This window comes from Monopterus albus, unplaced genomic scaffold, assembly GCF_001952655.1.
Source record: "Monopterus albus unplaced genomic scaffold, M_albus_1.0 scaffold58.1, whole genome shotgun sequence".
NCBI classification, from domain to species: domain Eukaryota; kingdom Metazoa; phylum Chordata; class Actinopteri; order Synbranchiformes; family Synbranchidae; genus Monopterus; species Monopterus albus.
In genome coordinates, this window is record NW_018127938.1 from 2671832 (window position 1) to 2696393 (window position 24562).

The 24562-nt window shown below is 42.0% G+C and overlaps 2 protein-coding genes across 3 annotated transcripts in view; one reads left to right on the top strand and one right to left on the bottom strand.

The window, feature by feature from the left end:
- The window catches only part of adamts10 (ADAM metallopeptidase with thrombospondin type 1 motif, 10), a 34204-nt gene extending 11563 nt beyond the window's left edge, over window positions 1–22641 (bottom strand). Inside the window, exons 1-14 of the mRNA XM_020602811.1 lie at window positions 22530–22641; window positions 17504–17903; window positions 12167–12310; window positions 11843–12045; window positions 9739–9907; window positions 9096–9340; window positions 7789–7872; window positions 6051–6196; window positions 4385–4428; window positions 3900–4005; window positions 2612–2758; window positions 2171–2312; window positions 1347–1454; window positions 745–890 (exon numbers count right to left, since the gene is read on the bottom strand). Coding sequence (XP_020458467.1) covers window positions 745–890; window positions 1347–1454; window positions 2171–2312; window positions 2612–2758; window positions 3900–4005; window positions 4385–4428; window positions 6051–6196; window positions 7789–7872; window positions 9096–9340; window positions 9739–9907; window positions 11843–12045; window positions 12167–12310; window positions 17504–17606 — 1787 coding nt within the window. The 5' untranslated portion in view covers window positions 17607–17903; window positions 22530–22641. The remainder of the gene's footprint in view (window positions 1–744; window positions 891–1346; window positions 1455–2170; window positions 2313–2611; window positions 2759–3899; window positions 4006–4384; window positions 4429–6050; window positions 6197–7788; window positions 7873–9095; window positions 9341–9738; window positions 9908–11842; window positions 12046–12166; window positions 12311–17503; window positions 17904–22529) is intronic.
- The window catches only part of zap70 (zeta chain of T cell receptor associated protein kinase 70), a 14235-nt gene continuing 11974 nt past the window's right edge, over window positions 22302–24562 (top strand). Inside the window, exons 1-2 of one of the 2 annotated variants that reach the window (XM_020602788.1) lie at window positions 22302–22372; window positions 22483–22603. The gene's annotated coding sequence lies outside the window, so the exon portion shown is untranslated. The other variant, XM_020602787.1, reaches the window with a different exon arrangement.

The following is a 24562-nucleotide window of genomic DNA, read 5'->3' on the forward strand; positions in this document are numbered from 1 at the left end:
AAACCTCACTGTTTAGAACTGATTGTGCTGGTTCTTCTGTGTTAATATGAGGTTGCACTGACATTTGTTACATAGGCTTTATTTCATTTTTAGTTGAATACCTCTAGAAAGTGTTTCAAACTGTTCATTTTAACACCCTTTATTTAATGTAGGGGGAAGCAGCTTCACACTTTGAAGGATAAATTCAAACAAAAGTTTGTTCAGAGTTCTGGGTGGCTGTGTCTCTTCCTGCTCTCCACACATGTAAGACCACATCACAATCCTTCTTCTGTACAAAAATGCTTTCAGAATTTCAGCTGAAGACAATATGAGGCTTCAGCGGTCTGAGTTAATAAAGTTATTGTATGAATTTCTCTCTTTGTGTTTCCATGGAAAGCATTTCAGTGGCAGGGGATGTTTCCTAGAAATTAAATGTAGGCTTGTCGCTGTGAAGGGATCAGCCAGGATGGACAAGAGGAACAATAAGAGCAACCAGTCAGTTCCTTCAGTGAGACAGTGGACATATTAGTAAAAAAATCATAAGCTATCCTGTAACATAATGTACTGTATTTGGCACAGTGTCATACCTGCAATGCACTGTAGGTAACTAACAAGAAATAAATGAACTGGCTAATTTCATTTTTAAGTTACTGAAAATTGAAGTCAGCTGAAGTAAGTTGGGTTTTGTAAGCTGATCCACTGAGCAGATGAGAAGAGTTTCCCACCACAGAAATGCTGCAGATGGGTCACAGTTCAAATATGTACCTGGGACTGTCGCAGTGTCTGACAGAAGAGGAGACTCCACCTCCACATGTCCTGCTGCACTCCTCCCAGGGTGACCACAACCCCCAGCCTCCATCCACACCCTCCGGATGAGTCCCATAAGCCACACACATCCTCTTGTAGCACCACTGCACCACATATGCAAATAAATGTACACACAGTTAGAGATACTGTACAAGTCAGTTATACACATACACTTCATCAGTTTAATTTTTACGAAAACCGCAAGAGCGGACTGGAATAGTAAACAAGCTGACCAATGGGCTGCAGGAAGCAAATATCACACTATCAATCATAATCTCAAAGGGATAACTAAACTAAAACAGAACATAAGAAAACTCACAACCACTAGAGCTGGTTCCTCTTACAAATATTTCTATTGGAAAACATGTCATCCAAACAAAACAACAGCCGAGATGAGTCAAGACGAGGAACCGGTCCCAGATGAACATAATCGAGCCCTAACTCACATCTCACCTACACTAGCAATAATCAACCTTTTAGTGGAACACGCACCACCATTAAACTTCAAAAGTAACTATCGAGAAAAAATATGTCTGCGTTCATTTTCAGTGTTTACTTACTCCTTTCTCTATGGTGTTGGTCTGACAGATGGTTCCCTCTGCAGCGGGAATGCTGGTGGTGATACAACGGTTGCTCTTACTCATGCACCAAAGTTCACTGCAGACTTCCTGTGTGTATGAGTGAAAGAAGAATAAAAACACAGGACAGAGAAAGAGAAATAAGAAAAAGAGAGACGTTGTCAGTGTTTTATATAGGGTTATTACAGACTTAAAAGGTGGATTCCTCTCCTGACTCCTCTCCTCTCCGTCTACAAGGACGTCTGTAACACATGGCGCTACAGTATGTTTTATTGTCTGCATATGCTCTGACCACACAGTACTGGTAATAATGAGTCTGTGAAGCAGTGTGCCGTTCCAGATGTTCATTTGCTCTGAGCCTGGGCCTGTAAAAATTGACCGTGCAATAAAGCGGATGCTATTCACATCTCAGTGGAGAGGCCGACTTGAAGAACGGAGCTCAAAGTACACAAATCAGAAGCAAGGTAATCATCTGACCCACTGATGATACCCTGGAAGGGCTGGTGAAGGGAGAAGCATGTGAAAATATACAATCTAACACAAAGTGTTGGGCTCTTACTGCATGAAAACATCTTGCAATGTAAAGAGGTTTCTTCATTAATACATGGCACAATTATTTCCTCACATTTTGCAGCAAATGCACTAAATACTAATAACAAAGTATGTAAGAAGACTATAAAATGAGGATTTAATCTATATCACCAGCTATCAGGGAGAGACAGCAGAGAGTACTTCAAGAGGAGAAAGAGATGAAGAGTCAAGTGGACAATGAATGAGAAGATGGAAAGTATAGGCTGAGCACTCACCGCATATTTACATTGTCGAGACCTGATGCCGTACTGGAAGCGGCACTGTTCGTCTGCATCATAGGCCTGACCAGGGGCTGTGGTGGGGTACACAAACTCCTGCTTGGGGGGGACATTGTTCAGACAGGAGCCCATACCTGAGCTAAAGCAAACCAAAAAGGCAGGAGAACACTGAAATTAAAACATACAATAAGTGGCAATGTTTCAAATCATTTGTTTTGAGAATTAAATATATCCAAAGAAAACTTTTTACTGAAACACTGAACAGGTAACAGATAATTACATTAAAGAGGATCTGCCTACTGTCAAGATCCATGTGTTGCAGGAAAGAGTCTCTAACAGTGAAAAACATTACATTGAGATTTAAGAGGATTTTTCCTTCTGAAACCTCTAATCACCAAATTATTTGAGCTGCTGCAGATATGTGATAGGCTGACTCACTCCAGGAAGCTGGTGATATAATCCCGGCTACAGGCGGACCAGATGAACGGGTTTGTCTTCATGGTGATGTGGTCAGCCATCAGCTTGGCCGTCTCCTGGCTGCGGGGGCCACAGGCATTACCCATACCGTCATGGTTCATCCCGAACCTAAAGCGCACGGCAATACAGTTAAGTCTTTAAGGCTATATGGATGATAAATAGCCCCTGCAGCAAGTTCTGTTCATTGGGACTCGAAGCCCTGTTGTTTTTTTATTTGATATCAAATCAGGACGTGGTTTACACCTTCAGGTGTCTTTTTAAACAGTGCAACCACAAACAGGCTCAATACCTTGATGCAGGTGTACAGTAAATGCTTAAATATCAAAATTGCAGCTGCTTCTAATTGATTTTGACAATTGCAGAATAGCTGTTCTTTAATGGTCCATCTTCAACATGACATAGTAAAGGGATATAAAGAAAGGACACAACATCCTGATAGTTTACCAAACTGGTTGATGTTTCACTGAGTTAATGGTCTGCTTGGTGGTTTTCTCCCCTGAACATTCATGTCAGGCAGTGATAACAATCACAGTAGCCATGTTTGAAACTGAAAGATAAATGTTGTTAAAGTCTTTCATCCCCTAGTTGAGTCATTTTTGTTTTGGTCTGTCTCGTCTTCCCATCTGTGTACCCTGCACCACAAAAGCCTGCGTTTAATCTACTGCTCCCCTATCATGTCAGAACAATTTATATGATAATTAAAAACAACTGGTGATTGTGTTGCATCAGCTTCGATATACACACAATCAGCACACTATGCCCTGTCCTGTTATGATGGTTAGACAGCCTCAGGGTCTGAGCACTCTACAGTTATTAGGGAGGCAGGACCCGGATGGAACCACCATCTGTCAATACTTCTCACTGTTGTTTTCAGTCTCTCAGTGTTGCTGCAGAAATAAACCGACTTGATGATGATGATGATGACAGAAATAAGGCTTATACAAAAATATAACTACTGATACACAGTGATGAAGACCAGCTATTACAGGCCAATCGGTAAAATGGTTTTCAAATCACCAGGGAGAGACAGGTATACATTGTACAATACAGCCACATCTCCAGGTGCTGGACCAACCCCACATGCAACTACAGAGCACTGCACACAGTGTTAGTTCTCCATGGCCCAAAGCGGCGGACAAACCATCTGACATTAAATTGACTTGTATTGATTAGAATAAGAGAGACATTTATAATTAAATGGATGTAATATATTAAAAATTGTTGTATTGCATGGGTGTGTTTCACTCACGTGTGTCCTATCTCATGGGCAATAGTGAAAGCCGTTCCCAGGCCGATATCCTCATTGATGCTGCAGCTCCTCTCTGGCTCACACATCCCTCCTACAGGAGCCAGGCCTGTCACACACACACACACACACACACACACACACACACACACACACACACACACACACACACAGTACATGAATATAAAACCCATCTATACTATAGAAAACATCTTGGACTCTCAACTTCTGGGAAAATAAAAGATGATATGCATCACATTCTCTGTGTAATTTAAAGATTGCATGTGTGCATGTAAGTATGTCATCATTATGAGGACTTATATGAGTTTTTGATTTGGAAAATGAGGACATTTTGGCGAGTCCTCACATGAGACAGGACCATCAAATGGCTATAGCTCAGCTTTAGGGGTGAGGGAATGCATTGTATTAGCAACTGTTTTCCTAAGTATATAAATACAAATGTGTTTGTGTGTCTGAGCGTGTGTTACCTAGGGTTTCACAGGGCTTGTTTTTTTGGATGCAGATGTCATATCTGCAGATGGAGAAAAAAAAAAATAAAGCAGGCTGTTTAAAATAAATACTAAGAAACTCACACTCACTCACACTATAATGGACACACAATACATCTACAGATGGTGACATACACACTCATGCAGATGGTGACATACACACTCATGCAGTGTGGACAGACAGCGGACAACAGCGATGGCAGACAGATATAGTTTTAAAAGAACAATAGCAGGAAATCTTGGATGGTCGCTGTGGTGTCATCTGTCTGGACAGCTTCCATCCTCGGCTTGATAATAACCGTCGAAGACCAAAATGTTCTCTCAAAGTCGCCACCATTACCACCGCCACATTAGTCAGTGTGTTGTACTTGTCTTACACCTCTTCTAACATGAGCTTAAAGCACATGCTGTTAGAAAGAATAGCAAAGTATTTGAAGCAGCTCTTCCCACAGTCCAATCACATTCAGATGAGTCTGACCAAACCATTGTTGTATTGTTTGCTGGACATTCCTCAGACAATAGCATCAGTGTTTTATCTGTTTAATATGCGTCTACCACAGTTGACTCTTTTCCTCCAGCAGTATCAGAATGGAGGCAGATAAATGAAGTGAAAAGTTTGAGTTTCAAGGTAGCTTTGCTTTGATTGCTGCAGTTTTTCTCATCCTCTCACAGTGTCTCTCCATTTCTTTGGGCTTCTTTTTGACAAAAAAAAAAAAAAAAAAGAATAAATGTGACGCTCACTCCTTCCTCATATCTCCCTTCTTTCTCCAGATGCTGAACTGGGCAGAGCAGGCCCAGCTACTGTCACGCCAGACAGGACAAGATACAGCCCAACTCTCTTGGACTTGGCTTAATGAAAGCCTGTGAGGAGAGGAGCTGGGAATGTAAGAATTCAGCTGAGAGGAAATGCTGTTTAACCCTTAAAGGTACAGCAAAACAGACAAAACATATTATTATTTACAACAGTGGCCTAGAGAAGTTGCATCAGGAGGTCAGGTTGTAGATATAAACCTATTACAGAGCTGTGTGCTACAGCCACACTTTGTGATGTCTGCCGCTGTGATATAAATAGTAACAATTTATTTTACAAGCCTGCAATTTTCTAATAATTTCCTGGAAAGTTTCAAGGAAGGGACGATGTATTTTGGCAACGTCACAGAGAAAACAGAGGCAACGTTCTGAGACAGTTATTTAAGTTCACTTGTGTTGAGTTTACGAGCAGATGCCGACTCCCTGCTCCATTCGAAGCCAAAAAATACTCACATAAAAAAAAGAAAAACTATTTATTGTATTATTGAATCCCAACTCTCCAGATATGTGGGCAAATTCCTCATTTTTGAACAGACTTAAAAACTCCCTAAGTTACACTGGAAAGTAACGGCCATGATTAATTGTAAGTATACACATTTTCTTTATACAGTAATTAATGCCAAATTACCTGGTCCTTTCCACGAACCTTCTTATGAATTTATAGTCACATATCAGTCAAAGGAAACTCTGGGGCCTATATAATAAATGGTTGTGATATACATTTTTAAAGCAAAAAAAAAGACAAACCCCTTTTGTGTTTTGGCCTAACAAACTAAATTCATTCTACGGTAGCTTTTATTCCTCTGAGGAAGGTTTAGCGGTCTGGCATCCTAACCTGGTGATAAGCACAGCGGTGTCATGGTGAGCGATGCCATTGTCTGGTATGGCGTTCCCATAGCTGCTTCGGTGCTGGATGGTTCTCTGCCATTTACAGAAGCTGTCTAAAGACTTCCCTGCATGGTGGTTGATCTCCAGTGTTGGCTGGATAAGATACAGGAGAGGAAACAGAGACTCAAAAGCACATTTGGAAAATAACATAATATATTTAAATCTGAAAACACAACAGAATAGAGATTTCAACTACAGTAATTTTTCATTTTTGCAATAACTAGATGATAGACCAACAATGCTATGATAACTCAGCCCCAGTGGTTAATATTTAAGGTATGCATTTCTCTAGTTTATCTTAAAAATTTTAAATTGCCATATGTGGAGATACATAGATTTTATGCCATACACGGTGAGACCACATTCCTAAAATTTGGATTCCAACTTTAAAAAAAATTTAAAACTTCCCTCCACTATATCAAAGAAACAAATATGGAGGAAGGATTAGAATGAACCGCGTTCTAGTATTGTGAGAGTGCAGAGAGGAGAAGGAGCGGAGGCTGGCCGCTGGCCACAGCTGGCAAGAACTTGTAACCCAGGAATTCATGTGGTGACATAACTAGTAATTGTCTCATCCCGCAGTCTCTCATTTCTGGGCCGACTGTTGGCCTGGTTTCCTTTCCAGAGGCAGCTTGGCGCTTTCAGACCTGGAAGCCAGCAACAAAACCATTCGCTGAGACGAATCTCAGTCCTGTTCCGACCTCGCTTCAACTGAATAAGAATATACCTCCTCATTCTGTCAGATGACAAACACACCCTAGTGGTAAATTATGGAGCTAATTTTGAGGCAGGATGAACAGTATGAATCATAAATGCTCCCTAATATGACAGCTGTGGAGGAAACCCTAACACCACACTGTAATCCCCCTTTAATTCAATGGGATTAATCTGTCAGATCATGAGATGATCAGCATTGTGGTGGAGCTGTCCCACATCGTCTCAACACATGCTGGCAATGGCAGGTTAATAAAGTCGTTTACTAGGTGGTTACATAGCTCTATCATCTAGTTATGTTGTTGTTGTTGTTGTTTGGCGCTATACGAATAAAAGTGAATTGAATTGAATTGAATCACCAAAGTCTGAAAGATTCATAATTTGGGGAACATGGTTTTCAGTGCAAACCTTCATGGGAATAATTCAAATACAGTATCTCAATTTGGACAAAAATGGCGGACCAGCTGACCGATTGACACCGTCATGCATAAAGAAAATATAAAATACCAGGGAATCTTGGGAACACATTCAGGTTTGTTCATGGTCTCTGGTAAAGCAGATTTAGACACAGATTTGTTTTACCTTAGTACTGAAGTGCTGCACAAGTCTGAAACCAACTTCAGCATTTTCTGAACCCTGGACATGCATCATAGCAGTGGTGAGAGATCACTGTTCATCGCAACAAGAAGCCGGACAGTCACAAAGCAGCTCTGTCTGACAATTACAAAACTCCCCTCGTTCCCTGACTTCTCCTCACCCATCTCCCTCGTCCTCTCCTCTTTACATCCTCCCGTCCCTTTCATTACAGCCGCCATTCAAAGTCCAGTGGGAGAGGTGTAGGAAAGGACACTTAAGCTAATGTTTTGACACAAACAGGGAGCTCATAGACACTGGTCAGGGAAGAGTTCTGTGCAGGCTGAACAGAAAAGTAATGAGGACAAGCACAATCAGACATAGAAAGTTTCATTTACCTGGTCTTCCATGAGCAGAATAAGCCGTGTCACAACAATGTTGACTGCATTCCCCAGGCTAGAATCCTGGAACAGTTTGGCAACCTGACCTCCAGGGAAACAAGAAAAGACCAGTCTTAAAAACAGTTGATAAACCAGTCAAACACATCACTCTAGAGCTGAGACAAGACTAAAACATGGGACTAATCCATTGTAAATAAAAGCAAGGAGAAACAGAAGAGGATTAAGAGGGGATCCCAGTTTTGAACCCATGCTGAAACTGTGGTAAAGCCATAACTGTACATGACAGGTGAGTTTGAGAGTCTTAAAAGAGCTGTAAAGTCACTGCATTACAAGTGGCAACGATTATTAAAGTATTAAAAACCAACAGTAATTAAAAAAAGGCCCAAAGCTAAAACCACTACTAGCACTTAAGTTGCACTCAGGCACTTTTCATTACTGGCCCACTTTACCCTCCACCACCAGAGAGACGATGCTGGGTGCTGTGATCTTTTAACATCATGGATACAGCCTGCTTCGTAACAGTAACAGCTGACCAACCCTTCATTGAATACATTCCTAACATGTGCAGTTGTAAAGTGATTAACTTTGTGATTCGTGATCCCCAGTGACAGAAACTGTGCAGATGATGACATACAACCTAAGCCTGTCTGAAGAGAACAGACAGCAAAAGGGTCAACGCGTTTGTTTTTCTTTCTGTCTCTAAAAATCAGCCATGTAAATATGCCCAAATCTAAGTCAATTTAATTTGGGATGTTTGACACATAAATGTACAAACAAGTTTATGTTTGACTAACGCTTGGCATTAGAGAAGCGCTGAAACATATTTCTGTCACTGCAGACATTTCTATTGCTTCCATCTTTGTCTATAATCTCTTCTAAAATGTTTCTTAGTTGACTCCAAGCTGCCAAGTAACCAAACCGTGACCATACTGTAGATTATTTTTTCTGAGCTTTCAGCGGCAAAGGGCACAAAAACAAACCATCATCTTCACCACATCCTCTCAGTCTGACGGTTTTACTGGGAAACTTGGCATGAAGCCTTTAATAATTCTGCCATGCATGACAGGTTTTATTAATCGAGAATAACGCCAATCAGAATCAGCTTTATTGGCCAGGTGTATAGGACACAAGGAATTGGACTCTGCTGCAGCAGCTCTCAATGTGCATGTACATATCCCCATGCAAGGCAACAACAAGGGGCAAGTAAACGATATACCAAGATAAGGCTGTGTTGTATAACAAGATAAGCAGTGTAACGCTTTTAAAGCAGTGTGCATGTACATCCTTTGTGTTGTGAAACTTACAATATTCATGACAGCCAGGATGTACTGCTCGATGTCCCTGCGACCATGGTAACCAACCATCATCTTGTCAGCTACCACCAGTGTTTCCACGTAGCGCTCTCGGCTAACTGAACGCTTCAGAGGCAGCTGGCCGCGACCGACATGATGGGGAGGAGTCTTCAGAGGCAGCTGGCCGCGACCGACCTGATGGGGAGGTGTCTTCAATGTCTGCTGCCACCATGACCAGCCCTTAATCGGCTTCTCATCTGAGGATGATCGCACACTCTGATATTTCAAACATAAATAAAAGCCACAATAGCACAGCAGTAGCTCAGCTGAATCTTTCACTGTACATTCAGCATTTGCTGAAACTTGCCAAGATATTGAAAACGATAAAACACTTTACCAAGCAACCAGAACGATGCCCAAGCACACTTTCCATGAATATAAAGCATAATCAAACAGCACAGCATTACAAAGTTGGATGCCATTTTTGATTATTTGTCAAATGATGATTTCTTTGAATGTTTTGGCTTTTTCAGCTGCACCTAGTCATAATTGATAACTCAGGCCCAGCCACAAGCTGGCTGCTACTGGGGCAGAATACTGCTCCAGTTTGGACATTATTACTGCTGTTAAAAGACCTGAATATCTCCCTTCTCACCAATGACTCCACAAGATTGGCCCTTGTACTGATAGCGGAGCGATGACCGCTTGTAAACCACATGGGGGCGCCCCTCTGCTCTCTCCTCCCTCTCTGTTCTGGTCTGGTTATCTGGTGAGACAAGGGGTTCAATCAGGTACTCCTCTCCCCCTGCAACAATCACCCCCTGCTGCAGAGAGAGAGATTTGTAGAACAGAACGGAGCAGATTAGAATAGGATGACACAAATATCACACACCTATACAAAGCAATGGTCCACAAGTTCACAAAGTTGTTCTAAACATTTTTATGCCATTATACGATTACTGATGGAGAAGAGCAAACAACAAATCAGCAGGATAAGTTAATGTGGGGCAGTGATGAACTGGAGACCCTCTGAATGATCCTGGTACTAACAGTTCAGAGAACTAACAGCTGCAGAGGAGATTTCACAGTCACCTCTGCCAGTGCAGCAGATTGTGACGTCCATATTTAGTTTGTTATCGTGGTCGTCCTTCATTTATGATCACTGCCCACTTGTTTTTTAAGAGGCAACATTTGTCAGTATTGATCAGAGGGGCAGTGTGTTTCCTCAGTACAAAGACTGTCCCTCTCTTAGAACTCTCTGAGGATGGACTGTGGACTCATGTGAGAAGAGTATCAGGACCCCACAGAACAAACACACACATACATAGTGACAAACACACATAAGAACATGAAAGAGTGAATGACTGAGAGAAAAACGACACAAATTTTAATACACTAGCATTTCCTGACTGATTCTGCTCCGATGTGTTGGCCCCTGTCAGAGCAACTCACTGCGGCAGCTTTTAAAGTGCCTTTAATCCTATAAAACCATTTGTATCATATTTGATACGTGAGGTTTCTGAGCAAAAAAAAAAAAAAAAAAAATCACCAAAAATACCCCATGTATCAAATGTGATACAAAAGAAATAGAAATAATCTAAATAATATGGGGCCTCTATTCCTATATGCCTCTGGACTGTCTGTCTATGCATATATGGCAAATAAAAATCGTGAATCTTGAATTTTGAATCATGAATTTTATTTTGGATTTTGTTAAAAGGTTTAATAAACATCTCAGTTCCAAAAAATCAGAATGTTCTGGCTATTTTTTGATATGTTGGGCTTTTTAATCTCATAATAAGGTTATTGAAGCTGGTCTGGACACACAGCCCACTCACTGATAAACGTGCTCACGCTGGTTTGACCAACAGTAATTACATGTGCTGCTTATTAACGCTTTGTGAACACATCTAATCCTCAGCTGTGTATACAACTGTTACTGTTGGGTCTGAGGGATCCACAGACACATGGGGCTGTGAATGCAGGAAAATGATGCGCCAACAAAAACGATGCATCTATTCAGAAGAGCCAGTCACACAAATGCCAGTCCCCTATTGTGATGTGCTAAGGATGACTTCCGGAGAATGAAAAGTAAGTGAAATGGAACTTATGCTGTACTAAGGACTGAACAAGCCCACTCCAGCTTCAGTTCATAACCTCCTACATTTCCCAGGCTGCCCTTGAATGCAGAACTTGCTTGAATTGTGTTAAAGGAGGTACTTGCTGGATTGTCAGACAGTGCTTGAATGCCGCTCCCCCCACACTTTTCCCACAAGTCACAAATCTTACATTAATGTGTCTGACTGGGCCAGATACAGAATTGATTTAAAAGATAATTGCAGTTAAGGGGTGGAACCAATGAAGAGCTTGCAGGTGCACACCTGGCTTGCATTGAGATTGGTCAGAAGATGAAAAATGTCTTCAGTTTTTGAAATGTGTAAAAATGTTTTACTTTGCTGCTTACAGACCTAGATTGCCCGTGCTTTGCACACCGATTATTGTATTCAGAAGCTAAGTGTCTCTTTTAGGATGCACCCTTCCTTTGAGATTAGGTTTAATCATTCCTGAAATTTCATGCTAGGTCATTTTCATTTCTGAGGACCATAATGGTTGATTTGGCCAAAGACTACGGTTGACTTTAGGACTCAAGTTTTGTTAACATTTCATGTTTTAATAATTTAGTTGCTGAGTCCACACCGTTGCTGCTAACTTCAGTCATTATATTAGCTGTGGTTTAGACAGGGAGCTTTCAATCTTACCAGGCCATTACAGTCACTCAGGGCCACCTTGCTGGAGTGTGGCTGGTCTTGGAGGTGTCCTACGTAGTGGCAGTGGGGAGAGTAAGGGTGACTCCAGGCTAATCGACCCCTCTTCCAGTACTCCACTCTGAACTGCCGGGATAGCAGGCCTCCCTGCAGCGTCAGGGTCAGCAGGCAGGTGTTACGGGATGTGGGTAGAAGATCTTTGAGACAAAGAGACTTCAGTTCATAAATGCTCTTGGTTTAAAATGTTAAGTATTTTAGTCATTTAAAGTTGTGTGTATAAAAAAAATAAAAAAATAAAGGTAAACAAATTCAAAAAGCATAATACAGAGTCGGGCAGCCTTTCTTCAGTGCTGCGTCTTCTTCGGTGGTGCTGAGGCGTTTGTGTGTCCAGCGTCTCGCCATTAGGCCCTACACGTACTGGGATGGCAACCTCATACTGGCCTAGACTGGACAGGAAAACAGCTAAAGAGAGAGAAAGAAAGAGAGAGAGAAAGAAGGCAAAAACCCTCAAGAACAGTTTAATTTAATAAAACCAAAATTCATCTTCATTCAGTTGACTCTAAAAACAGATGAGGATTTGAGAGTCGCTTATTTTGAATAATGCTACGGGGGTTTATTGAGTGAGTAACCCACATGGCAAAAAATAAATCTGTAGATCTTTTGGCCCATTGCTGAAGAAGCCCCTCTACTCCAAGTACAGCCCCCCCTCCCCCCAATGAGGCCAAAGGGATGTTGCCATGGTTACTTTGAAACTGTATACTTCCTGTCTGCTCCAGTCTGTGCCAGGGCCTGTTGGAGATTTATTGTCCAAACACACACAACCCCAAACAGCTATCGTTAGCTAACTGACAGGGAAAGGTCACTAGCAAAGTCCAGTAGAGAAGAAGCTCATTCCCACACAGAATAAATACCCAGAGATAGGCAGTGATGGGCAGACATGGGAAGTTTGGTACAACATACTGAAGTGGTTTCAGTCTTTGGATCAAAAATGGACTGTGTCTTGGTCTGTTTTTAAAAATGATGAATGAGTGAGCGTTTTTTTTTTTCCCCCAATTTCAATTTTATGTTTGATTCTCTGCCATCATGTATAACATTACAGTTATACAGTGAGGTTAACACACTGCCAAGGGTTCGAAGAGTGAAGGCCCGTCTACATTTTTATTTTTCCATCAACTAGCTTGTGTTTGCCTTTCATTATTCACAGAAGCGCTCATGTAACATATAAAAGGAAGGCTGCTGGAGATCGGATATTTAATGTTTTAGTATTAGTTAAATTAGTTACAACCAGAAAATATGAACCATCATTAGCAGGCCTTTGGAGTAGTGTTTCTGACATGTAAAACCTAATATACTGTCTTCCTTTAGCTGTTTTGGTCTAAACCAGCTCCTGAAAAAAAAAATTCTTTAGCTTTAGCCTTCAACATTAGGGGATTATGTTAACAAACTGGTAATTTGAGATTTGGCACTGGCCAGACACCGCTGTTTAATCAGGGATGTGAGGGCTTTTTAAATAGTTTTAACACAAATTTAATTCAATATTAATCATATTAGATTAATGAAACAGTTTACTTTAGGAAATGTTTGAAAATTGTTAGAAAAAACTATCTGAACTAATTAAAACAGAACAAAACTCTGTTTAAAACTATTTAAAGTTGTAAAACTCCCTCAAAAGCAATAAGAATTCAGAGCTGTTTCCCATAACACATCAACTCTACTTTCATAAAGCACAGCAAGTGATCAGGTAGGCTGTGTTCTCCTGGTGACAAAATGAAGGGAGGGTGTTAATAAAGCAGATGGAAGAAATTAATGGGACCTCACACAAAAAATACTGTACAGTAATGAAAACCAGATTATAGTCTGCAGTTGGAACAAAGGGTTTAAGCAGAGTTTTTTTTTAAAAGCCACTTAAGACTCCTTGCCGCAGGATTTCCAACTAGTTCCTCTTGCAGCCACTGATAATGTGACTGGTACAGCTACATGCATGCTTGTTTTCTAATATAAAATCCCTCCTCACTGCATCAGAGCAAATGTATCAGTTCTTTTACTGCCATCTAGTTAAACTGCTTCTGATAAGATGAACAAGAAATGTATTTTGAGTTTTTACATCTGCTTTCTATCACTTCCATTCATGTCAAGGAGCATTCCTGTTCATGCACATGTAACTTTGGGACGTCACCTGGGGCCACCTGATAAATCTGAACTAGTGCTTGACAGGAAGCAAACAAAATACAACATATGTTTTGCACCACTTCCTGCAGAAACACATTCTGCCCTGTCTTCTTGAGTCAACCCTGACCTTATAACTGGCAGCAGACTGAAACCATAACAACCCTGTAGGAGCTGATTCAACAGTAAAAAAGCAAACAGAGATTGAGAATGGAAACATGTTTACTAAATTTGACAGGAGCCACCACCTATAGAAGCTGATGAATACACCCATTCACCCTGGACCTGTTATCAGTAGATGGAAATATTCTGGATGGAAAAGTGTTCCTCCCTCCATCCCAGACACATCTCCATGGTCCCTCTGGCCAAAGACCGCAACTGTCTGTTCTACTAGAAGAGCAAAAGATAATTTAGTGTATACTACTAGAGAGAGAAACGGTTCATTGGTCATGATTTGAGTAATAAGGCTAGAGCTGACTTATCAGAGCCGGCTCATCAAGACCCGTGATTGGCTTACACACTCAGTATCTGTAATTTCATTTGCAGCAAGATTTGAAAATTGAGTCTCTCACTTGGTGTTCTGATGAAGGGTTAAAACAATGTCTAGCACCAAGGGCTCTGCTGCAAGCTAGTAACACCACACTGACACCATCTTGTGCAGATTTGTCTTTTTTGTGAGTGATCAAGGTATGGAAGATAAACAATGTGCTTTATGGTGCAGTGGAAACACAACTGTACTGACTTGGGAGCAGCTCAGCACCCGCTCCGCCGGGATGGCCCATGCAGATGGAAGACAACATGAGGGAGGCCGCCACTTCAACATTTGTCAATTTAATCAGTTCAGTTCTCTTCAGTTACTCATTTACTGTTGTTCTTGTACTTTCAAAGACTGTGGTGCACATGGGAAGGCAACTTATAAGTACTTTGCAGTCTTTAAAACTGTATGTGACAAAAGGAAAGCTGGACACTGGCCAAAATCATGTTGCTATGGGAGATGTGAGCAGCTGCAAAAATGAGGACTGTGCCACGCGAAATCTAAATAATGGAAATCTTAGTGCTACCATGATACAATGAGATTTCTAACAATAACGTACTTTACTTCCAACAGTGTGGCAACAGTTTGGGTGAGGCCCTTTCCTGTTTAAGAACATTTAAAAGCAGTCCTCCCAGTTTGATGTAGCAGACTTTGACTGACCTCAACCACTCTGCCTTTTGAATGAACCAAAACTAAAAGCCAGGTCTTATTTCCCCAAATCAGTGGCCAAACTTACTCATCCTTTTGTGGCTAAATGGGAGCAAATCCCTAGAGCCAGGTGCCAAAGTCTTGTCGAAAGCCTTTCCAGACAGAGTGGAGGCTGTTAATACCCCTGCTTTCCAACCACATATCAGAGTGAGGTTCAAGTGTCTGTATACTTTCAACCATGTAGTATACATAGACATAGGACAGCTAAGACAGCTACAATAGTTCACTTATAGCTGGGCCTCAAAACACTTTCATCCTTACTGACCAATGATCTCAGTCTCATTTTAGTCAATTAAAGTATAAATAATATATATATAATACATTCTGTGTACCTATAGAAATGACTTCATGCCATGATCATGATCGCTTATGTAATTAACATTTAGCTGCTGCTACGTATTTCACACAGGGACAAACAAAATATACTGCACACAGTTGGACACCAAGTGAACCAGAGAGAAAGATTTTCTCATTATGGCATTTGATAATGTAAGACATTTAATCAAGGAGGAATCAAAGGGGTTATCACTGGTATTAAGCTATTAGCCAAGGCCTGAACAAGAGTCAAGTCCAGAGCGGAGAGAACAAGACACAGAAACGGGGGGGTTAAAAAAATTAAATACTGTAGTGCTAAGATTTTACTTGTTTTGTAAATTTGATATTATGTGTACGGAGCCTGCTTTGTTCTTTTGTTACTGCCTTTAGAATAACAGCATGCACTCCAGCATCGTATGCTTGGGGCTGATAAGCATACTCCGACACGGGGAGGATGCAGTAGGCAGCAAGAAATCAGAAGAAAACAGTTCTGTGGTGACTAAGATATCAGATCACTCTCCCTTTAGCCCTCAGTGCTCTGCTCACCAGCTAGTTACTAACTGTGTCTGCCTGTCATTTGGTGCTTGGTAGGCAGTGTACAATGGGCGTTTGGAGCCTCCCCACTGGAAAAAAGCTGCTGCTGCTGGAAACAAGGTTGATGAGGGCAGAGCAGTGGGCCAGAAAAACAAAACAATGAACTAAAAAAGGCTAAATTGCCTGGCATATCTGAGAGGAACTACAGACTTGGGAGATGATTCTCTGCAACACTTTCCTACACCACATGTAGTAATTGAACCATTTATAATATAAAAATATTAATTAGTGCAGCTAAAAGCCTTTAAAAGTATAAATGTCTATATGTCCTTAAGTCCCTGGGGGAGTCAGTGATGTCACGGTTTGAAAAGTGTGTAATTTAAAGGAAGCAGCATGGCAGACTATTGGAGACAGAGAACTGTGAGGGGTCAGAGTTTAAGTTTAGGACATACACAATCACAGCCTTGTTCTAGGTGATGAGACATGGATACTCAGAGAATTTATGTCTTTGCCTACAGGGGATTTCAGTCATTTAAGCTTCAGTGTGTACGTGACAGAGACGGAGACACTGTGTGGTGAGAGGTGAGGGGGGTAGGCTTGTGGCTGTGCAGCAGCAACGTGTTTTGTAGACTTGCAGTTCAGCAGTCGAGACCTGGAGGCATGGAGTGTGCCTCTGCTGGTTAGACAGCCGGATCAGACCTGAAACATTTTCCGCAACTCATTTCACCCAACTTTTTCTCATCTGAGCACAGTGCATGTGAATGATAAATAAAAACAATTGCAGTAACTATGGAACACATGGTGACCCTTAAATAAAACTAAACTATAATCCTGTATTCATAATAAATACTGATTAAAAAACAGATATAAGCCAGGGCACCTTGACCATAAAATACATTATGGTCAAAGTTTAAAAATAATTAAAGCAACCCACAGCATAAAGCCAGGGCCAGACAGTAAATCAGTGATGTTTACCCTCTATTTATCATGAGCTCAAAGAATAAGTACTGTGCTGTTAATATTAATTCAGATCTAGATCTCTAAAACTCTTTTTATATACTGTATATATGTGTGTGTGTGTGTGTATTTTGATTAGTTTGTGTAATTTAATAACATATTTTTCCTCAGTAACTGTAACTGACTACAAATATATTTAATTTAATTACTCCCTAACGCTGCATGTGCATTCAGTCCAGACTTGTGTTTAAAGAGTTAATATAAATAAAACTAAGTCCAACATAGTAAGGTTGACATTGCTGCAGCTTGTCAACCTCAGGAAAGAGGCCAGGGTGCTCATTCAGACATGAAGCCGACACGTTCGGATGCTGCGGTCAGATTAATGCAGAGGGTTTAACTAAAAGTAATCATGCATTGCTGTCCTAATCTTCACCTCTCACCTTGTGATTGAGAAAACTCATCTCTGTGACCTCCTGCGACCTCGGTGGCAGCCATGATGACGATGACAGTGCAGACCAGAGCAGTCCTCCGCAGCGTTTCCATGGTTACTACAGTAGTTGCTATAGTAACAGAATTCAGTGCAGTTATCCTCAGACCACTGTCCCAACATGTCTCCTGCCCTCTCAGGTGCCCTGTCACCTAGCAGTGGGACAGCTTTGCGCTCTGTTGGGCCATGGCTGCAGGAAGAGCTGAGTTCAAACAGACATGGCAGACTCTACAGTGTGTCAGTCAGCAAGGGGTGATGAAGCCTGGAGAAGTCCTCACAGAAATAGACAAACCCTTGATGGATTTCCCAAGGAGATCAGCAGCAATGGCAGGTTTAGACTTCTCTCTGCAGCCCTGTAGAAGAGAGCCTGTTTAGTGTCTGCAAGAGGAAGGCCAGGCAAGGGAGTGAGAGGGAGGGCAGAGACAGATTTAGGTTCAAAGAGGAGGGAAGAACAAGAGAGCATGAGATCCCACTAACCCATGCAGTTCCCAGTCTAGCAAGACAAATCTACCCAGGTCATATTCAGCCTCCAGTGCAGGGCTGTCCAGTTCAGAATTGCTCACTCAGCTTTATCAATCTTTGCTTTGGCAAAGGGAAAACACTCTGACGACCAGAGACAACAGCAGGCCCCAACCCGGGGCCCCTGGGGGCCCCCACTCCTTAAGGTGCCTGCCCACCAAAAGAGTTCAAACACAACACAAAGGAAGCCATTGATCTTGTAAAAAGCTGTGCTTGCCCAAACAGGGCTTGAAGTGGATATTATGTCAGAGGCTCTGGGGGTAAAACGAGCCAATTTGAGAGGAGCAGCAGGATGCCATCACTGCTACAGCAGCTGCCTGTGGCGGCTGGTTGTATAATTGTACAGCATACTAATTGGCTGGCAAAGTGACGCTAACACTGCCTGTATGAACCATATTTACATCTGAGACAAAGGCAGGAGTGCTGCAACAACCATAGCCTAACCAACACTGGGTTTGTGAGGCCAGTAGTGACAAACTAAAACTGAACATTATTACCTTCATGAAGGTGCTGGAGGACTGTTGTATACGACTGCATTAGTTTTAGCTAAATGTCCCTCATAAACAGGCAATTAGATATAGGGATCAGTGATTTCAGTGGCTGGACTTTTTATTTCAGCAAAGCAAGACATAAAAGAGGGCAGTATTAAGACAGACATCAGTGGTGCCTCGCTTTTTTGGGAGGAAGAGTTGCCTATCTTCTGCTTAGTACTACAAACGCCAATGCAATTCAAAGATTTCTCAGTCAGAAGATGTTAATTGCTGTTTCTCGGCACCAGAAATAGCTGGGAAAACTGTTACTGTCTTTTTCAACAGCCAAAAAGAAAATGAAATTTGTGTGACATCCACCGGATGGTGATAATTTAGAGGTAACAGTTCAGCCAACTAGACATGACAGGTTTAAACCTTGGGTCTCTTGTTCATTTTCCAGACTACTAATTTAACTATCCAGGGCTATAAATAAACCCATGTTCCTTTTTAATTGAGCAGTATTCAGTTTTAAAGACCAACACAGAGCAAGTCTGCTGTATAATAACAACATAAAATGACTTCCTCATACCCACAAAACCCATTATAAAAACAGACCAGAGCCAGGACCAGGAGTAACATTTTCATGGGTGCCCTTCTCTTTGACTTGATTTTCCTGGCTTTGAATTGCAGTGCCAGCTAAAAACCAACCCTTGCTATCGTCCAGTAATGTCTGCCTACCCAGTTCACTCATGCCCTTCCCTCTCCTCCATCCCCTTCACCCCTTTCTCAGAGCCGTCTGAGGAGGCGAGAGTGAGCGGAGACACCACACTGGCCCAGATGGCTGGCGGCTAACCAACTGCAGCCAAAGGTAATCGGAAGCAGATGAGAAACCTTTTGGTGATGAGAGCAGGGGGAACAAGTTGCCTCCTGAAGAGAGGAGGGAAAAACGAGTGTAAAGCCCAAGTGGAATGAAAGAGAAGCATGTAAGCTGTTTGAGCCAGCTGGGAGAGGCATTGCTGAGTGTTCATACCCTGAACTGAGTGTGTAGGAAGGAGTTGAAAAGAGCCCTAATGTGCCTCAAATTTTATTTCATACTGCAATGGGTAGGTACAGTAAAAGGAGAACTTAATCAAAAACACTGAGGGGTCTTTGTAGTCTTACAGCTTCCCTTATAAGTGGAACAACTGAAAGTGCTTCTCTTTCCCGTCCCTTAGGTTTTCCCAGTCATTTCCTGCACAAGCCAAACTCCCCTCCATTTTCATTACTTTTGCTCCCGCGCTCAATTTACTGTGGGGTTATTAAGCTTGATATCAAGTGCTTTTCATTACCACTAACTCTCCCTTGTTTATTTAAGTAAGGGAACAAGGGGCTAACTGGAACCTCCCCCACCCCCCACCCAGTGCTGTCCCTGGGCGCTTTTTAAGTAAAGCTGCTTAAAAAGATTTGTGGACAGCCTTCAAAGGATCCCCACAACATGCATTCACTGCCTTACTGGTAAATTATCGCTCTATTATAAACTGTGCAGAAATGCAGTTAAATTAAGAATAAACTGTCCCTCAGAGGTGATGGTGTCATACATCTTCCATGGTCTGCTGTGTAAAACTTTCCCTCTGGGCTGTATCACTTTTGCAAAATAAAAAACACATGTTTGTCAGCAGGCCAAGTGAGCAAACACACAGGCTCTCTAGTGAGCACTTTGCTCGAATGAACTAGGGAATATCGAGCATATAGCTGCAATCACAGCCAGAAAGTGGTCCGAGCTGCAGACAGTCCGCAAAATTTCCAATGCAATCACAATTAGCAAAAAAAGAAAAGAAAGAGGTCGTTGTAACAACAAGAGAGAGAAAAGTTGGACCATTCAGGATAATTTGATGGAAATATCTGCAATGTAATCAAGCCAGTGGACCCTGAACCATTTTGACACAGCATTTTTTCATCTTGTCAGCCATTAGTGAGCTTTGTGCTTTTCATATGTTCTAAAGGATGTATAGTGGAGCTAACTATGTTGTCCTTGTCTTTAACTGTTGCCAAGAAAAGAATTACCCAAAAACTAGCACACTAATCAAAGCCATATGACCGGCTCAAAGTAAAGTCTGTGTGGAGCGAACAGATGCTAAGTGTCCCTCAGCTTGGCTTCAAGTGCTGCACTCCCCAGCTCTGTCTCTCTCTCTCTCTCACCGCTTTGATCAGGGAGTAACTCATGAATCAGCTTTAGGCTCAATTTGTTATATAATTAAACTGACGGTGCAGCTTTTCTTTACTAACAAGATCATGAGGCTCTGGGCCCAAAAGATGAACATCACAAATCCGATGCAGCATTCACTGTAAGTCTGCCTCAGAAGGGAAAGGAAAGAGATTCACAGAGATCTCCATGTGAAACCCTGGTAATAATACAAAAAGCCAGGGGATATTGTATATCTCAGACTGAACTCTGTCTGATGCAAAGACAGAGAGAGGAGAAAGGCACACATTCCTTTCTCGATTTCCCCCAAATAAACAAAGTGCAGATGAAAAGTGGGAACATAAACAGGCCAAAGAACCTCGGATGTACTCCCCTAACTCTGAAAATGTGCCTCTCAAGTCTGAAACAATATTTGGTGGGTGAGAGAGAGATTGAGAGCGAGAGAGCTGACTCGACACAAAGTGAATCAGCCAGCAGCACTGGAAACAGAGCACAGATGGTAGTGGAAGGTTTTCTCTTTCTGTTTTTTATCACGGTCATTTCTGTGTAGTTTTTAATCTGCTTTAGGGCAGCCAACAGCCCAAAATACTCGTAAAAAAATTCCTTTACTATTACATCAGACAAAGAAAAGTAGCAAATACTCACATTTGAGAAGCTGAAACTATGACTGCTGGGCATAAAATTACTTGAATGAAAGTTATTGTCAAAATAGCTGCCAATAAACTTTGTCAGTTGGAATCTACTTCTGTAATCCATCTTTATCTCTCTTTTTATCTGGCCTTAGATGACAAGAAATACTATTTTGCAGAGCACTGGTGCAATGCAAAGGAACAGTGTGGGTTGAGGAAAAAGCGTGCAATATTACAAATGCATCGATCTGATATGTTGAATATGTACCGGCACAATTAATATGTCACCCAGGGTGGCAGACATGATATGGCCGATCCAGTTTAAATACGGGTACAATGAAATTCAGTGTTTCAGTTATCAACATTCAATAACTCACTTTGAGTCAGTTTTTAGTGTCTAATGTTACCTGATAAAAACAACCTAAAGTAGTTCCATGATATGTCTGTCGCCTGCAGACGTGCATTCTTATTAATGGCATTTGTTATCTCCGTATAGTAAAATGATGTGTAGAAAAAACTGTTACCAACAACATCAACAGAATGACATTGCACAGGTATCAAGAATGCAAGACATCAAGCTGCAGATTTCTGCAAAGTCAGCAGATGAAATGACTTATCTATCATTTCTGCTGGTCAGTGAGGGACCACAGATTTTCATGCATATGCACAGGCTACCTATCATCCAGCTGGCTGCAACACATTTGTGAGTGTAAAAACACAGTGTTAACATTATGGAGGCATTTTATCAATATCCTTAGTGCCTCTGTGATGCATTATAAAGCCTTGAGTTTTGTTCACCTTGTGCCACTCTTCACTAATGTACCTGGTGCCTGTTGCGCCCCCCCACACGCACGCATGCATGCATGCACGCACGCATGCACGCACGCGCACGCAGAGACTGCCCTGTCATCAAGCAATGGGGAGGTCCCAACCTTAAGTAAAAGCTCTTGAGGAGAAGAGAATAGTAGGATAATACAATGATAGATTTTAGGAGGAAATACGAGGTGCATGTCAAATACGAGGTGCGATATGGGCGACACTCAATCTCTGCAGAAATGTTTCAAAAGAAATTAACATGCAAGAGTTGAGGACAGCCTCTTGGCAGCATCATGACAGCGCCGATTTCTTCCAGAGTTGTGCATGAACAGGCAGAAAGCGCGGCCGTGCTCGGTGACCTACCTTCCCGTGTCCCCTTGCAGAAGTTACCACTGTGAGTCTGTCCTCAGCAGCGGAGCGGAGAGGAGGCGGCACCGGTGGGTGACTGAGGACACTCGACGTCTTCTCTGCTTCCACCACCACACATTGTAGTGCAGTTAAGTTACCTTAACTATCAATATTGAACTTCCGGCTAAGGAATTCAAAATAAAAGTCGCATTGTTTTGAAATTTGGATGCAGATTTCAGTTCAGTTCACTTATTATTACATTGAATATAATTTATTTTACTTCGTGCAATGCCTAAAACATTAGTGTACGTGTTTCATTTGTGCAAAATAGCCAGTTAGATATTTGTCCTTCAACAATTAACCTATTGCAGCTGTCACATTTTCTTTATTCTTGGCTGGTTTCCATTTACAGTTGCACTACATAATGGGTCAAACAGATGTTTCTTTTTGCGCATGTAAAGAACCACTGTAACAGCGGTGTGGGCTGAGGACCCCTAGATTATGGTGATGACCATGCTGTTTTCAGTGTGTTCAGCTCCAGGTTGCTGCAACCAGTTCTGTGCTGATAGTCCAGGTACTGGATGTGGTTTTCCGCAGTCTCACCTGCTGCTTCCTGTCTATCAGAAAACTAGTGATGCACTAACAGGGATGGGCAGACACAGTGAGCTGGGTTAATTTGGACTAGAGAGTGTCCAGGATGATGGTGTTCTATCTGAAGTCCACAAAGAAGACCTGTACATAGGTCCCTGGTGAGTCAAGATGCTGCAGGATGCAATGCAGCGCCATATTGACTTCATCATCTATTGACCTATTTGCCCGGTAGGCAAACTGCAGGGGGTCCGGTTGAGAGTCTGTGATGTCCTTCAGGTGGGCTGACACCAGGTTCTTGAAACACTTATGACTACAGCTGTAGTCATTCAGTCCACAGATCAAGGTTTTCTTGGGAACTGGAATGATGGTGGAACATTTGAAGCAGGAGAGAACTACACAAAAGTCCAGTGATCTCTTGAAGATCTGTGTAAAGGTGGGAGCCAGCTGGTCAGCACAAACTTTCAGGCAGGAGGGGGTCACACCATTTGGCCCTGGTGCCTTTCTGATCTTTTGTTTTTTAAAAACGCTATGCACATCCTGTTCACAAACCCTCAGGGGTGGGGGCTGAGGGGAAAGGGGGTGATTGTGGGAGGAACAGCTTCTGATTGCAGGTCCAAGGTGGGGTGAGAGTGAAAGAGAGGTGTGGAGTTCTGCCTTTCAAACCTGCAGTAAAGCTCATTCATTTCATCTGCCAACCGATGGCTCTTCACAGCAGGGGTGATGGTTTCCGCAAGCTCCTCCACACTGACAGTGGGTCATTAGACCAACACCGTATTTTCAGCCTTTCAGAGTAGCTTCTCTTTGCTGCTCTAATCTCCTTTGTCAGTATGTTTCTGACCTGGTTATACAAGAGCCTGTCCCCATTCTTATAGGCCTCAGGGCTTGTTGTTATCGTATGTGTAAAAAGACTTAGTGGGCACCCACATGTCCTTACAGAAGCTGATGTATGTTGTCACAGTATCAGTATACTCATCCAGGTGTGATGCTGCAGCCTCAAAGACACCCCAGTGTGCACAGTCAAAGCAGACCTGTAGCTTTGACTTAGCCTGTTCGGTCCATCTCCTCACTGTTCTAACCAGAACTCCGGAGTTAGAGCTCCATTAAAGTCTCCAGATGCTTTCCAGGTAAGCTGCCCCTGTTATATAATTAAAGTGCAAATTGAACTTTAATGTTAAAACACCAGGTCATACATGGTTCCCCTCATATATTTTGAAATTCAGCTTCATAACATTTCTGTAACTTCTGTTTCAATATCCATATGAGTAAAAGTTGAATTTGAGAATAGCCAGATTTGGATAGCAGGGAAGCTGTTTTGTTGAGGGATCCACACATTTTTTAATTAAGACCCCTCGATGACTCACTGAGGCTTGAGAGAGCCTTTGAAAACCCCATAATGTTGGTAATGTGCTTTTATTTTGCAGAGACATATTGTCTTCCTGTGTTTAGTTTTGTCTGAT